At 36.6% G+C, this 16,792-nt stretch overlaps 1 protein-coding gene across 2 annotated transcripts in view; it reads right to left on the bottom strand.

The window, feature by feature from the left end:
• Positions 1-16,792, bottom strand: part of LOC109562903 (insulin-like peptide INSL6) — a 73,906-nt gene that overhangs the window by 41,677 nt on the left and 15,437 nt on the right. Inside the window, exons 4-5 of one of the 2 annotated variants that reach the window (XM_019965991.2) lie at positions 1,639-1,769; positions 954-1,063 (exon numbers count right to left, since the gene is read on the bottom strand). The exons of the other annotated variant lie outside the window; for it this stretch is intronic. Coding sequence (XP_019821550.1) covers positions 954-1,063; positions 1,639-1,769 — 241 coding nt within the window. The remainder of the gene's footprint in view (positions 1-953; positions 1,064-1,638; positions 1,770-16,792) is intronic. 2 annotated transcript variants of the gene reach the window in all.

Below are 16,792 nucleotides of genomic sequence, written 5' to 3'. Positions count from 1 at the left end.
AACTTTGTTGAATCAGATAATAGTTTTAAAATATTAGAACACTTCCTAAATTTTTTAATGTTATTCACAATATGATGGCTTTACAGTACACTTTTAAGACTAATACACATTATTAACATTTTCTTCATCATTTTTTTTTAAGTCTAGACCATGGGTTGGCAAACTTTCTTAAAAGGCCAGATAGGAAACATTTTAGGCTTGTGGGCATGTTCATATCTGTTTCAGTAAGTCGTCTCTGACATGGAAATGGGAAAGTAGAAATGAATGGGCACATCTGTGTTCCAATAAAACTTTATTTTCAAAAATAGGTGGCCAGCCTATAGACCACAGTTTATCAACCCCTGATCTAGACAATCAGCAAAATAGTAAGTCAAGCCTTAATTTGGGATTTGCAGATTTCCATGGTGTAAATACTCCCACCATGACCAACTTTAAGCTGACATGCCAGTGGGATGGCGTGGAAGTCAGAGTTGCATCTGTATTTTATTGTGTCTATATATTGTATATGCATTTCCACCATACAGATACAGTAGATATACATAACTTGAAGAGATATACATAAGAGTATAGATAATAATAAAATTAGAGGCTGATAAGCTCTGAGTATGTATTAATGTTTCTTATATAATTCAAACTATTTATTTTCTGTAATTTATTGAATTGTAAGTTTACGTACTTCAATTTTTTTTTAATTTGAGTATAGTTGATTGACAATGTTGTGTTAGTTTATATCATTTAATTTTTAATAATGACTGTATTTAACAAACACCTTACAAAATTCCTAAACATTTGACAGTTGGCGCCTGTGAGCTGTTTGAGGTGACTTCAGCATATCATTATATAAGAGGGGACAGAAATATTGGTCAATGGTAGCTCAGGGAGAGTTGGGAGGACTGGATCCTTGAACCGAAAAATGAATCAGAAATTGAGATTCCGGTTTATCAAAGACTTACCTTTCATTCTGTGTATAAGGGTTCCATAGCCCATGTCATACTGGTAGGCAAGGACAAAGCCTAGTGGAACTATAGGAAAGATGAGGACGGGTTTCTTCCCTTTAATTGCTCTAATTCAATAACAAGAAATAATTAATATAAAAGAAAAACCTGTAAATACATATCTCTGTACTCAATGAAAAAAAAAGTTACCTGCTTTTTGGAAGAATATCCTACATTTTAGAAGGTACTTAATTCTCTATGGAGATAGGATTTCCTTATTCATAATTCCTCAGCAGATTCTGTAGTTCTCTGGTAGGGTGTATGGGCCTATGATTGTTCATCTTTATTTGATGTTGAGGCTCAGACTACTCATTTTAAAAATATGTAAGTATTGATATTTATCCCTTAGGGATTGTGGAAATGAATTTGTAGAGACCTTCTAGCTTAGCATAAAGTCAGTCCTCTCCCTTACTTATATTGTAAAATGGAGAAAGGTACAGGAGAAATCTAAGAAACTAAAGGCAGAATTAACTATTACTATCCTTGTTCTACAGTTACCCCCAAGCACTAAGCTATAAGAGTTACTTTGTTGACATATATGTATACTATTTAGGTCAAAGTCCTATTTGGCCAACTTAATAATATGATCATGGCAAAGACAAAAAGAAATGGAAGAAAATTTTAAAATAAATAGCAAACATACCCAGCTGTTAAAGAGACGGCTGTAATGCCAAAAAAAGTTCCAAAATATTTGAGGAATTCCCGAGACCAAGCAATCTGCATAGCCATTTGTCTTTCTCTCATTTCATTCTGCATTATTAGCTGCCTTTCCAGCTGAACAAAATAAAAGACAAAAGTATGGTTACACGTATTTGAATCTGAGCACGGAGTTAGTAATCTGCTCTTCCAGTGCATTTTCTTTCTTAAAATTTATATTATTTATATTTATATAATTTATAATTATAAATAATTTTATAATAACATATTCCATTTTTGTATTTATCAAAGAGGGAAGAAAAAAAACGGTTTGGCATTATTTATATCAATTCAGTTCAGTCTCTCAGCTGTGTCCAACTCTTTGCAACCCCACAGACTGCAGCATGCCAGGCTTCCCTGTTCATCACCAACTCCCTGAGCTTGCTGAAACTCACGTCCATCGAGTTGGTGATGCCATCCAAACATCTCATCCTCTGTCATCCCCTTCTCCTCCTGCCTTCAATCTTTCCCAGCATCAGAGTCTTTTCCAATGAGTCAGTTCTTCGAATCAGGTGGCCAAAGTATTGCAGTTTCAGCTTCAGCATCAGTCTTTCCAATGAATATTCAGGACTGATTTCCTTTAGGATGGACTGGTTGGATCTCCTTGCAGTCCAAGGGACTCTCAAGAGTCTTCTCCAACACCACAGTTCAAAAGCATCAATTCTTCGGTGCTCAGCTTTCTTTATAGTCCAACTCTCACATCCATACATGACTACTGGAAAAACCATAGCTTTGACTAGACGGACCTTTGTTGGCAAAGTAATGTCTCTGCTTGTTAATATACTGTCTAGGTTGGTCATAGCTTTTCTTCCAAGGAGCAAGCATCTTTTAATTTCATGGCTGCAGTCACCATCTGCAGTGATTTTGGAGCCCAAGAAAATAAAATCTCTCACTGTTTTCATTGTTTTGCCATCTATTTGCCATGAAGTGATGGGGCCAGATGCCATGATCTTGGTTTTCTGAACATTGAATTTTAAGCCAACTTTTTCACTCTCCTCTTTCACTTTGATCAAGAGGCTCTTTAGTTCTTTGCTTTCTGCCATGTGTGGTGTCATCTGCATATCTGAGGTTAATATTTCTCCCGGCAATCTTGATTCCAGCTTGTGCTTCATCCAGCCCAGCATGTCGCATGATGTACTCTGCATATAAGTTAAATAAGCAGGGTGACAAGATACAGCCTTGACGTACTCCTTTCCCAATGTGGAACCAATCTGTTGCTCCGTATCTTGTTCTAACTGTTGCTTCTTGACCTGCATACAGATTTCTCTGGAGGCAGGTAAGGTGGTCTGGTATTCAGATAACCACAATTACTTATATATCCCTTATCATAAATAATTACTTTTAAGCTTTATATTCCATACATTTTCTATTTTCTTACTAAAACACACCATGAAAATTTTCCTTGCAGCGTCAGGAAGTGAGGAAGATAACTGCTTTTTTCTCTTTAAATTTTTCCAATTTCTCCTCAAGCATTCCTATCCCTAATACTCATATCACCCTCCTTGTGTGTTAGACCTTATTTGCCCTAAAGAGGTGCAGTATATACCACAGAAGATTTTTTGTTAAAAGGGTGGGTTGAGCTGATCTGCTTTACTTTAAAACAATGCTCAAATGTTAGCTCATCAGTTTTTCAGAGTATTTTGGGAGCTCAGCTTGGATAGCTGTTAATCTGGAGATTCTCTCATTAAGAAAAAAAATACATTTTACAGCAGCTAAAATCAGAATCCAGTTAACATTGGAAGGTTAATCTGGTGTATAAAAATTGTTAATGGGAAGAATTCATGGTACAATCATTTCCAATTCTAACTGAAATTTTGAAGTGAAGTGAAATGAAGTCGCTCAGTCATGTCCGACTCTTTGCGACCCCATGGACTGTAGCCCACCAGGCTCCTCAGTCCATGAGATTTTCCAGGCATGAATACTGGAGTGGGTTGCCATTTCCTTCTCCAGGGAACTGAAATTTTAGACAAGCATTTAAATTAGAAATTGATTCTTTAAGCTTGATTTAAAAATTAAAACAAAAGCAGATTGTAGGAAGAATTCATTATGTAGTTATCCATTTCTTGGAAAAGATACTTCTGATATTTGTGTACACATGCAATTTTTTTTAAATTTTATTTTTAAACTTTACAATATTGTATTGGTCTTGCCAAATATCGAAATGAATCCGCCACAGGTATACATGTGTTCCCCATCCTGAACCCTCCTCCCTCCTCCCTCCCCATACCATCCCTCTGGGTCGTCCCAGTGCACCAGCCCCAAGCATCCAGTATCGTGCATCGAACCTGGACTGGTGACTCGTTTCATACATGATATTATACATGTTTCAATGCCATTCTCCCAAATCTTCCCACCCTCTCCCTCTCCCACAGAGTCCATAAGACTGTTCTATACATCAGTGTTTGTTTTGCTGTCTCGTATACAGGGTTATTGTTACCATCTTTCTAAAATCCATATATATGTGTTAGTATACTGTATTGGTGTTTTTCTTTCTGGCTTACTTCACTCTGTATAATAGGCTCCAGTTTCATCCATCTCATTAGAACTGATTCAAATGAATTCTTTTTAATGGCTGAGTAATACTCCATTGTGTATATGTACCATAGCTTTCTTAGCCATTCATCTGCTGATGGACATCTAGGTTGCTTCCATGTCCTGGCTATTATAAACAGTGCTGTGATGAACATTGGGGTATATGTGTCTCTTTCCCTTCTGGTTTCCTCAGTGTGTATGCCCAGCAGTGGGATTGCTGGATCATAAGGCAGTTCTATTTCCAGTTTTTTAAGGAATCTCCACACTGTTCTCCATAGTGGCTGTACTAGTTTGCATTCCCACCAACAGTGTAAGAGCGTTCCCTTTTCTCCACACCCTCTTCAGCATTTATTGCTTGTAGCTTTTGGATTGCAGCCATTCTGACTGGCGTGAAATGGTACCTCACATGCAATTTAAAAATAAAATATTTCACTATTATAAGAAAATAATGGTTAATTCCTGAAATTGAAAAAAATATTATTTTTGCATGTTTTCCTGTCCTGATTTGTATGGATCTAAGAGCTCTGCAGAAAAGTGAGCCTGACCCAGTCATGACTAATAAATCTTAGATTTGCTGCTGTTTAATCCCTCTAGTGAGCAGTCATTTCTTTGCAAAGACAATGCTAAATAAAAACCTAAACTGAATAGCTACAGATAGGGAGAGAAAGGTCAAACTGAGAAACAAACATAAGTGTAATTAGAGTTTTATGTTACAAGATTTTTTTATGCTGTAAGCGTTTTCACACAGGCTTTTTGTAAACATAATTTTTTTTTGTTATTTCTTTAAAAAAATTTTATAGTTGATTTACAATGTTGTATTAGTTTCAGATGTACAGCAAAGTGATTCAAAGTGATTCAGTTATATATATGTATATATACACATACATTCTTTATCAGATTCTTTTCCCATTTAGATTATTACAGACTATTAAGTTTCCTGTACTATAGAATAGGTCCTTGTTGATTATCTGTTTTATATATAGTAGTGTATATAGGGTAATCTCAAACTCCTAATTTATCCCTCCCCCCTACTTTCCCCTGTGGTAACCATAAGTTTATTTTCTTAGTCTGTGGGTCTGTTTCTGTTTTGTAAATGAATTTGTCTCATTTTTTTTTTTTAGATCCCACATATAATTGACATCATGATATTTATTTTTCTCTGTGTGACTTACTTTTCTGTGTCCATCCATGTTGCTGTGAATGGCATTATTTCATTCTTTAGTGTGGCTAAGTAATATTCCATTATATATAGCACCACATCTTTATCCATTCTTCTCTCATTGGACATTTAGGTTCTTTCCATGTCTTGGCTATTGTATTAATAAATAGTGCTTCAATGTACGGAGAAGGCAATGGCAACCCACTCCAGTACTCTTGCCTGGAAAAATCTCATGGATGGAGGAGCCTGATGGGCTACAGTCCATGGGGTCGCTAAGAGTCGGACATGACTGAGTGACTTCACTTTCACTTTTCACTTTCCTGCATTGGAGAAGGAAATGGCAACCCACTCCAGTGTTCTTGCCTGGAGAATCCCAGGGATGGGGGAACCTGGTGGGCTTCCGTCTATGGGATCGCACAGAGTCAGACACGACGGAAGCGACTTAGCAGCAGCACCAGCACCAGCAGCTGCTGCTGCAATGTACATTAGGATGAATGTATCTTTTTGAATTATGGTTTTCTCTGGATAGTTATTTGCCCATGAGTGGGATTCCTGGCTCATATGATAGTTCTATTTTTAGTTTTTTAAGGAACCTCCATACTATTCTCATAGTGGCTATACCAAGTTACAGTCCTACCACCAATGTAGAGGGGTTCTCTTTTCTCTACACCCTCCCCAGCATTTATTTCTTGTAGACTTTTTGATGATGGTCATTCTGACTGGTGTGAGGTGATATACCTCCTTGTTGTTTTGATTTGCATTTCTCTGATTAGCTTCATTGAGCATCTCTTCATGTGCTTTTTGTCCATCTGTATGTTTTCTTTCGAGAAACGTCTATTTAGCTCTTCTACCAATTTTTTGATTAGGTTGTTTGCTTTTTGATATTAAGATGCATAAGCTATTTGTAATTTTAGAGATTAATCCCTGTCAGTCACATCGTTTGCAAATATTTTCTCCCATTCAGTGGGTTGTCTTTCATTTTGTTTACGGTTTCCTTTGCTGTGCAAAACTTTTTAGGTTTACTTAGGTTCCATTTGTTTGTTTTTGTTTCTAATATTCATTGCTGTAGGAGGTGGATCAAGTCAGAAAAGATATTGCTGTAATTTATGTCAAAGAATGTTCTGGCTACATTTTCCTTTAAGAGTTTTATAGTATCGTTCTTACATTTTGAGTTTATTTTTGTGTATGATGTTAGAGAATGTTCTAATTTCATTCTTTTATATGTAGCTGTCCAGTTTTCCCAGCACTATTTATTGAAGATACTGTCTTTTCTCCATTGTATATTCTTGTCTCCTGTGTTGTACATTAATTGACCATTTAGTTAGTTCATTTATGGGCTTTCTCTCCTGTTCCATTGATCCATATTTCTAAGACATATATTAATTAAATTGAAAAAATCATAAACAAAGAGAAAATATTAAAAGCTACAAGAGAAAAACAACAAATAACATACAAGGGAGCCCCCATGAGATTACCAGATGATTTTTTAGCAGAAACTCTGCAGGCCAGAACGAAGTAGCATGAAACATTTAAGGTGAAGAAAGGGAAAAGGATACTTTACCCAGAATATTCTACCCAACAAGGATTTCATTCACATTCAACAGAGAAATCAAAAGCTTTACAGACAAAGCAAAGAAAATTCAGCACCACCAAGCCAGCATTTACAGTAAATGCTAAAAGAACTTCTCCAGAGGAAAAAGAAAAAGCTACAACTAAAAACAAGAAACTTATGAATGGGAGAGCTCACCAGTAAAGATAAACCTGGGGCTTTCCAAGTGGTGCTAGTAGTAAAGAATCCACCTGCCAATGCAGGAGACACAAGAGACATGGGTTCAACCCCTGGGCCGGGAAGATGCCCTGGAGTAGGAAATGGCACTCCACTCGAGTATTCTTGCCTGGAAAATTCCATGGGCAAAGGAGCCTGGCAGGCTACAGTTCATGGGGTCACAAAGAGTTGGACATGACTGATCAACCGAGTACATACACAGAGATAAACATAAAGTAAAAGCAGGAAATAATCCACACACAAATATGATATCAATATGAAAAATTGTGAGAAGAGAGTCCAAATGCAGGATATTGGAAATGCATTTGAAATTAAAAGACCAGCAACTTAAAACTATCTCACTGAAAGTGAGAGAATGGAAAGAGGTATTCCATGCAATCGAATCTACTGTGATGCTTTCCACATCTCATGTCAAGTGGGAATATTTTGGGAGAGGAATTTTTAAATGTCTTCAAAATATAAAATGACTTAAAAAAAATCTATTGACTAACATAATGCTCAACTGTCAGAAAATTGTAACAAAGGGACATTTGTTCTTTTACACTATTAAGTCTCCCTACCCTAAATATCAAAGTAGCAAGATGTTCTAAGAATAGCAATCGAAGGATATATAGCATATCCTAATAGCCTGAAAAATAATTGCTGAACAGACGTTGACCACGAAAGACGTTAAAATTTGTCTCTGATGGTTAAATGTTTCTGTGTATGTAAAGATCAGTTCAGTTCAGTTCAGTCGCTCAGTCATGTCCGACTCTTTGCGACCCCATGAATCACAGCACGCCAGGCCTCCCTGTCCATCACCAACTCCCGGAGTTTACTCAGACTCACATCCATCGAGTCAGTGATGCCATCTAGCCATCTCATCCTCTGTCGTCCCCTTTTCCTTCTGCCCCCAACCCCTCCCAGCATCAGAGTCTTTCCCAATGAGTCGGCTCTTCACATGAGGTGGCCAAAGTACTGGAGTTTCAGTTTCAGCATCATTCCTTCCAAAGAACACCCAGGGCTGATCTCCTTCAGAATGGACTGGTTGGATCTCCTTGCAGTCCAAGGGACTCTCAAGAGTCTTCTCCAACACCACAGTTCAAAAGCATCAATTCTTTAGCGCTCAGCCTTCTTCACAGTCCAACTCTCACATCCATACATGACCACAGGAAAAACCATAGCCTTGACTAGATAGACCTTAGTTGGCAAAGTAATGTCTCTGCTTTGAATATGCTAAGTTTACCTAAAATCATTGGTTTGAGTAAACTCTGGATAAAGCAATATGATATTGATTTTGTGCTAAATCAAAATAAGATTTCTTTCTACAAAATTGCAATTGATGACATTTGTTTACTTAGGGTATAATAGGAAATAGCCAAGATGTCCTAAAACATTGTTGGGGGTGGTGGTGGGGTGTAAGATAATAGAAGGAAGTCATAACCTACTGCAATACCAATTTTATCTACAACATCATATTTCTCATGAGGGTAGCATACTTTGGTTTTGTGTTTGAAAACTCCACAGTAGTTTGTCATGTGTAGGAAACAAAGGTGATGTCACATTGACCAGTTCTTAGAGGCTTTGGTGAGAAGCAGTGAGAAACTGGTGTTGATGGAGCTCTGCCTTCCATGCATCACCTGTCATCAGCGGCACAGATTTTTGAGACTGTCCTCCAGAATCAAAGGTAGGGTCTGTGGCTTCAAAGCAAGAGTAAGTTTGGCCCTTAACTGTCAAACCATGAAACGAAGCAGGTAGCCTCATAGGTGTCCTGGTATGTGCACTGATTTTTGTGCTTTGTCCATCTCCGCTATCCTCAATTTTTTTAGCTAGCCAAGACACACTGAAGCTGGTGAGTTAACTGGGTTCGGTATTAAAATTTGAACTGAAATTCAAAGGGAAAGTATAAAATTTGAACTGAAATTTAAAAGGAAAGAAAGTTTGGCTGGAAAGCCTCAAGTAATTTGGATGTACCTCCCCCTTACCCACTGCTAGCATGCTAAAGGTTTTGGGCATCTTCTCCTCAACTGGGCAATCCTAGGCCAACCTCCTTGGCTGCAAAAATGCACAGAGGTGAGAAGCTGGCCTGGCCTGGGCAGAACTGAACTGATTTCTTAGCAATCTGACATCTGTACTGTGAGATCCGGACAGGGGAAAGGCAGCAAATCTCTTAGAACAACAGTTCTGGGGAACTAGCTCCTGCTGCTAAGTCGCTTCAGTCGTGTGCGACTCTGTGCGACCCCATAGACGGAAACCCATGAGGCTCCCCCATCCCTGGGATTCTCCAGGCAAGAACACTGGAGTGGGTTGCCATTTCCGACTAGGATTTAATCAAAATGGGACTTAAAAAGGCTGAACACTATGCAAATGCTACAGTTAATTATGTAATAGTACAAATGCTGGTTTGAATCTTGGCTCCACTGTATACTGACAGCGTGACTCTAGGCAAGCTACTTAACCTCTCTGTGCTTCAGGTTCCTCATCTATAAAATGGGAATAATAATTGGATCGCCTTATTAAGTTATCATGAAATAAAATATGAGAATACATAAAATTCTCAGAATAGTGGCTGGCATTTAGTATGCACTCAGTAAAAATTAGTTACTAATATTAGTGACATATTTCTTTATTAAAATAGTTGATGGATTTGAAAAATTATTTGCAGTGTTACAATAAAGAGACACTCTGTCATTTTCATTTTCCCTCTCAGTTGATAGAAGTTGGGGCAGGGGTTGAAGAATTGTTGCTGCTTTTGTTTTTTAGTCGCTAAGTTGTGTCCAACTCTTCTGCAACCCCATAGGGGCCCACCAGGCTCCTATGTCCATGGGATTTCCCAGTCAAGAATACTGGAGTGTATTGCCATTTCCTTCTCAATGGGATCTTCCCAACCCAAGGATTGAACCCGTGTCTCTTACTGGGCAGACATATTCTTTACCACTGAACCACCTAGGAAGCCCAGGTTGATGAATAGTATTTATTTTTCTCCTTCCATCTACTTAATAATAATAAGTAGCTGGTTTGAACAATGAAAATCTCATAATAATATGAAATAAATTTTAAAAGGCTTCTGTGTATTTCTTATACCTCCTGTTGATTTTCAGCATACTTACTGTGAAAGGTATAGATTTTTTTTTAATTAGCTCTAAGCAGTTAAATAATGTTTGCTGTAAAATCTCATTAAGGCAAGTGTAAATAATTATGAATACTTTTTCATAACCATACTTATGAAACTGCTTTCTCAAAGCAGTTTCTTCTATACTTTAATATGGTCTTTCAACATTAATCTTTTTACTTAGCAGCAGCAGATATGTGCTTTCTCCAAGGGAAATTTAGATTAACAATTTTTCATTTTCTCTCATCTATTATTTTATTTTGGTTCCAGATATTCTGTTACTAGTTTGTAGTTTATATTCAGGTTTTTATTGCTTTAATAAGGGCTTTCCTGGTAGCTCAGGTGGTAAAGAATCTGCCTACAATGCAGGAGACATTGGTGCAATCCCTGGGTTGGGAAGATCCCATGGAGAAGGAAATGGCAACCCCCCCAAGTATTCTTGCCTGGGAAATCCCATGAACAGAGCAGCCTGGAGGGCTACAATCCACAAGGTCTCAAAAGAGTCAGACATGACTCGGATTAAACACACACACACACACTTCTTTAATAAGTTGATAATAAAGACCAGCTAACTCAAGGAATCAAGTAATTTCCTTATAATAATATTTAATCATTTGTTGATTTAAAGTAAAATTAATCCTTCCTGAGTAGGTTCCAAAGATAATATGAATAGATTAGGGATCTAAATGTTTTTAAAAATATATAAAGCTGTACAAATATCATAGAGGCAGAGGGTGACTGCCTCTTCAACTTTAATACAAGAAAAGGCTTTCAAAATAAAGACTCAAAATGCAGAGGCAATAAAGGATTATTCATTTGAATACATGAAAGTTTTTAAATTTTTTTCACGGCATAAAAACCCCATGATAAAGTAAAAGATAAATGACAATCTGGGAGAAAATATTTGCAATATATTCCACAAACAAGAGATCAATATTGCTAATGTATAAAGAACTGAGAGACAAGGGAAAAAACCCATGAACAGATAATTCACAAAAACAAGACATATAAATGGCCCTCAGATGTGAGAAAATGTTCAAGTTTACTCATAATTAAAGAAATGCAAGTTAAAACAAGACTGAGGTACCATTTCTTGCTTATCAGATTGGCAAAAATTAAAAAGCAAGACTACACATTCTGTTGCAGAGACTATGGGAAAATGGGTACAAAACTATAAGGCACCTGCCTTTGACCCAGTCATCCCACTTCTGGAATTCTAGTCTGATGGTATACCTCCAACACAACAAAAATGTAAAAAGCACAAGGTTATTCACTGAAGCACTATTTATAACAGCAAAATATTGGAAATAATCTAAGTACTTCTGGTAGGCAGAATACTGCCTCTACCCAAAATAAGTTCATGTCCTAATGCTCAGAATCCATGGGGAGATGTAATTAATTAAGGAACTTGAGATGGGGAGATTATCCTGAATTATCCAGGTTGGCCCAATGTAATCGCAAGTGTCATTGGTGAAAGACAGAGGCAAGAGAGTCAGAGTTAGAGAGAAAGATGCTACACTTCTGGCTCAAAGAGGGAGGAAGGTGACATTAGCCAAGGAATTTGGGCAGCCTCTAGAAACTACAAAAAGCAAGGAAAGGGATTCTCCCCTAAACCTTCCAGAAGGAATGCAGCTCTGCTAACAGCTTGATTTTCTTCCAATGAGACCCATTTCAAACTTCTGGCTTCCAGAACTGTAAGATTATTTTGTGTCTTGAAAATCTGTCATACTAATAGGAAACTAATACAGTGTCCAAACATAATATGAATAAATTATAATATATCCACACAAGGGAGCATTATGCAACTGTTAGAAATGAGAAACAGCTCTATGAACTGACTGGAATGATTCCCATGATAAACTGTTAAATGAAAAAAGCAAGGTACTAAAGGGTATCAATAGTATGCTACCCTTCACGTAAAAAAGAAGGGGAATTAGGAAAATACACGTCTGTCAGTCTATTGTGCAAAAGATGCAGGAAGGGTAAACTGAAGACCAGGAGATCAGACACCTACAGAGACAGCATGGGAAAGGATGTATAAAGAGGAGATTAGGAATAGGTTAGCAAGGATGAGGACGGAGGGATGCTCCTTTGAGTGTATCATTTTGTATAGCTTTAATTATTAGAACATTGTTTTGTTTCATATACTCCCCTACCCTGTAACTAAACTCAACTTGGATATGGAGAGAATACCAAGTATACTGCTACTGCTACTGCTACTGCTAAGTCGCTTCAGTCGTGTCCGACTCTGTGCGACCCCATGGACTGCAGCCCACCAAAGTATAACTGTACTGCAAATGACATAATCACCCTGATGGAGCCTAGGAAGAACTAATCTAATTTACAGAAAAACAGTAGCTTGACTTGACAGTGTAAAAGGGAAAAGAACATGCAAATAATGTTCTCTGGTTAGTGAACCTGTTTCTCATCAGGATATGTATTGGCAATCCTGTAACTATTTCGTGTTTCCACTAGGATTGAAGTGAATATACTATAGAAAATGAGAGCCAGGTTTTTCACTGTTTGAGAAAAAAACTTAAATATAAAGAAAAAGGAAAGGCCAGACTGAAACATCATAATGCACTGGAATTAGATGTATCAGTATGAACTCATGGTTTAGAATATGAAATACTTCTATGTATAAGTCTGTGTCTATCCATGGGTTAATATATAAATACATGTCTTTGCTGAAAGGATCTGGGAATAATGACCACAGCAGTAAGTACACTTAGAGCCCAGATCTTGGTTTCTAAACACCATTTTCTAAAAACCAGGACTCTTTGAATGAGTGATTAGTTCCAGGCCTGGGACAGGAGCGATATATATGAACTAACTTATGATCACAGAAAATGAGCAAAAATGAAGGGATATGCCAAAGGGACATAGGAATCAACTGGAAGGAATTCCCAATAGTCAAAATAACTTCAGCCATAAAATAAATAATCATGGTACTAAATTATAACCCATAGAATAATATGTCCATACAACCATATTGGTATAAATAACTGAATAAATAAATACATGGAGATGGGATAGCTTTTCCAGTGAGCAAATATAAATGGAATGAAGGAAATAAAAAGTTACCATTAGGCAAACACTACAGTAATCAGTTTTTCATGTAAGATCCCACCAATGGATGCTAAAAGCAGTAGGCAAAAGTTTGAGGAGAAGCAAGACAGTAACAGACTCTCAACATATCTCTTCAAAGATATTTATCAATAAGAAAAAAATAGTAACTTTCCTTTAACCAAGTGACCAAAGTTTAACATTACTAGTAACAAGACCTACCAACAGTATTCTCTGATATGATGCAATGAGAAAGACATAACAGCATTCTGTGGTTTAAGAATAAGGTGTAAAAAGTGCACAAACTCAGTCTAGTCATGAGAAAAAGTTGGAAAAACCCAAAGTGAGAGAAATTATATGAAATAACCAGTACTTATACAAAAAGTACTTATCATGGAAGCAAAGGAAAGAATGAGAAACTGTCACAGACCAAAGGAGTCTAAGAAGAAACAACAGTTAAATGCAATATGAGATCTTGGATCCCTGAAACACAAAAGGAATATTAGGAGAAAACCTGGTCAATTTCAGAAAGATCAGTAATTTAGTCAACAGTATTGTACTGATGTTAATTTGCTGGTTTTGGTCACTGTACTATGATTTTACAAATTGTTGGTATTGAAGAAAGCTGAACAAAGGGTATACGTAAACTCTCTCCTATTGATGGTTTACCAACTTTTCTGCAAATATAATATTATCTCAAGCTAAAACATTTCTTAAAATCTGGATTCACTCTTACTCTGCATTTTAGTAACTTTATTCAAGAATAATGATATTTTAGCTTTCCCTCTTATATTAAGTATTAAGGATGTTTATAGGGTTATTTTTTCTCTCTAAAATCCTTCTCCCCCTGTTGCCCCATATTTTCAGTTGTCTTAAGGAGGAAAATGGTATAGAAACAAGACACATATGAGAAGTCTAAAGATTTTAACAGCAAGCCTACCTTACATTATTTCTGAGATAAATGGGGTAAGTCTGGGTGTGTATACATTGTATGTATAATGAAGATTTTAGAGGAAAGCAAAAATAATTATTAAAGCCATAGGATCATTTTTTAATTAATAGTTTTGGGCCCAAAACTCTGCATATACTGGACATTCAGTAAATGAGTTATTAAGTAAGAATATACTTAATGAATTGAGTTAATAAATTAGATAAATAAGAGTTAATAAATACTCCCTACTTGCTCAAGCAATGAAGAACTAAAAATAAAATTCACTCTGATTAGATTTATGAAACTAGAATTCTAGATGAGGGAGGAAACTAAAAGGAAAATCTTCATGATCCTCTATAACTGGATTCATTGGTCTCATTTAAGATTGTGAACAAACCTAAAACCAGTGTTCCCCTTCGAGAATTTGAGTGTAGGAAGGGTCTTGGACCCACCTGTCAGCATGGAAGAGCTAGGCAGCAAAGGATCAACTTGGTGGTTTGACCCTTCTTTGTTATTTGTCTTTGTAGAAGGTAATGTCTATGGTACCAATGACTTTCATTAATTATTTTTCTTTCATTTCTCAACATAGACAATATACAGGAATTCTTAGTGTTTTTATTAACTCCTCTAAGGGATTTCAGACAAATTAATATCTTGTCCCACACTTGAAGACTTGCTGAACATTTTTAGAAGTTTCTTTAAAAGTTAGGAAATTCCTTAGGTATATTCTTTGCATTTATACCCAGTCCTTCATAGTATAGTTAACTTATTTCCCTTCATTCCACCTTTAGTAAAAAAGACACTAGCATCTTACCACACTGTCTTGAAGTTCAGGAACTTGAAGATCACTAACAGGTCAAGATGTTCATTTCAGAGGGCCTGGACCCAGGTGAACAGCATCTTCATCTGAGCCAGTAACAGCCTTAACTATGAGATTCCTAATCTTTACTGCGCAGTATCTAACTTCATGTTTATAAAGAATAAACCTTATACTCAAATAACTGGATATTCACATTCAAAAGAATGAAAATGGACTCTTACTTTATACCATATGCAAAAAATGAACTCAAAATGGAACACAAACATAAATATAAAAGCTGAAACTATAAAACTCTTAGAAGAAAACACAGGTGCAAATCTTAATGATCTTGGATTTGGCAATACTTTCTCAGACTATGATACCAAAATCATAAGCAATAAGAGAAAAAATAAATTGGACTTCACTGAAATTTAAAATTTGTATGTATCAAAGAACACTGTCAAGAATAGAAAGAACCCACAGAATGGGAGAAAATACTTGCAAATCTTATATCTGATAAGGATTGAGTATCCAACTAAATAAGAAACTCACACAACTCAACAAGAAAAAGACAAACAATCCAATTTGGACATGAGCAAAGAACTAAAAGAGATATTTCCCCAGACATGATAAACAAATGGCCAATAAGCACATGAATAATATTTAATGGTATTATTACTTGTGGAAATTCAAAAGTACAATAAGATACCTCTGTAAACCCATGCAGAATGGCTAGAATTTTTTTTTAAAGGAAAATAATATGTATTGGTGAGGATGTGGAGAAATGGTAATCATGATATATTGTTATAGGAATGTGAAATAGTAAAGCCACTGTGTGGTTCTGGGATAAATTAAACATAAAATTGATACATGATTGAGCAGTTCTACTCCTGATATATATACTCAGAGGAATTGAAAAGCAGGTATCCAAACAAAAATGTGTACAAGTATTTCTATAAGCAGCACTATTCACAATAGCCAAAGGGGAAACAATATTACTGTCTTTAAACCAGTGAATGGATAAACAAAATGTTGTATATTTATACAATGGAATGAATAGGAGTGAAGTACTGATTCATTACACAACACAGATGAACCTTGAAAAGATTACACTAATTGAAATAAGCCTGACACAAAAGACCACATATTATATAATTCCATACATGAAATGCCCAGAACAGGCAAATCCATCAGGACAGAGTGCTCTAATCTGCTATTAGTGGTTGCCAGAGTGCTCTAATCTGCTATTAGTGGTTGCCAGGGTCTGAAAGGGTGGGAGAATGAGGAGTGAATGCTTAATGGGTATGGGGCTTCCTTTTGGGGTGAGGGAAATGTAATGGAAACAAGTAGTAGTGATAGTTGTACAACACTGTGAATGTACTAAACGTCACTGAACTGCACACTTTAAAATGGTGAATTTATATTGTGTGTGTTTTACTGCAATTAAAAAAAAAAAGAATCTCAGAAGAGGGAGGTTAAGAGCAGGTAACCAGGATGGGGACATGCCAGAAATGAGTTTCAGAGGAATAAGTTGAAGACAGTTGTGAATGAAGACAGTAGAATCAAGCTGCTGTATCCTTCCTTATAGCGCCCACTGTGGGTGAACTTGTGTTAATCACACTTCTCTTATTCCAAGGTACTTCTTGGTTAAGTCCCCTGACACTTCTATGTCTTGAGCCAGTTTCCACTTGGTTATCCTTTTGCTGTAGATGGAGTTGGCTGCTTTCCTGTCCTCTT

Source organism: Bos indicus, chromosome 8 (genome assembly GCF_029378745.1).
Source record: "Bos indicus isolate NIAB-ARS_2022 breed Sahiwal x Tharparkar chromosome 8, NIAB-ARS_B.indTharparkar_mat_pri_1.0, whole genome shotgun sequence".
In the NCBI taxonomy this organism is placed as follows: Eukaryota; Metazoa; Chordata; class Mammalia; order Artiodactyla; family Bovidae; genus Bos; species Bos indicus.
The sequence above is the reverse complement of the archived record's forward strand: the minus strand, read 5'-3'. Positions and strand labels throughout refer to the sequence as shown.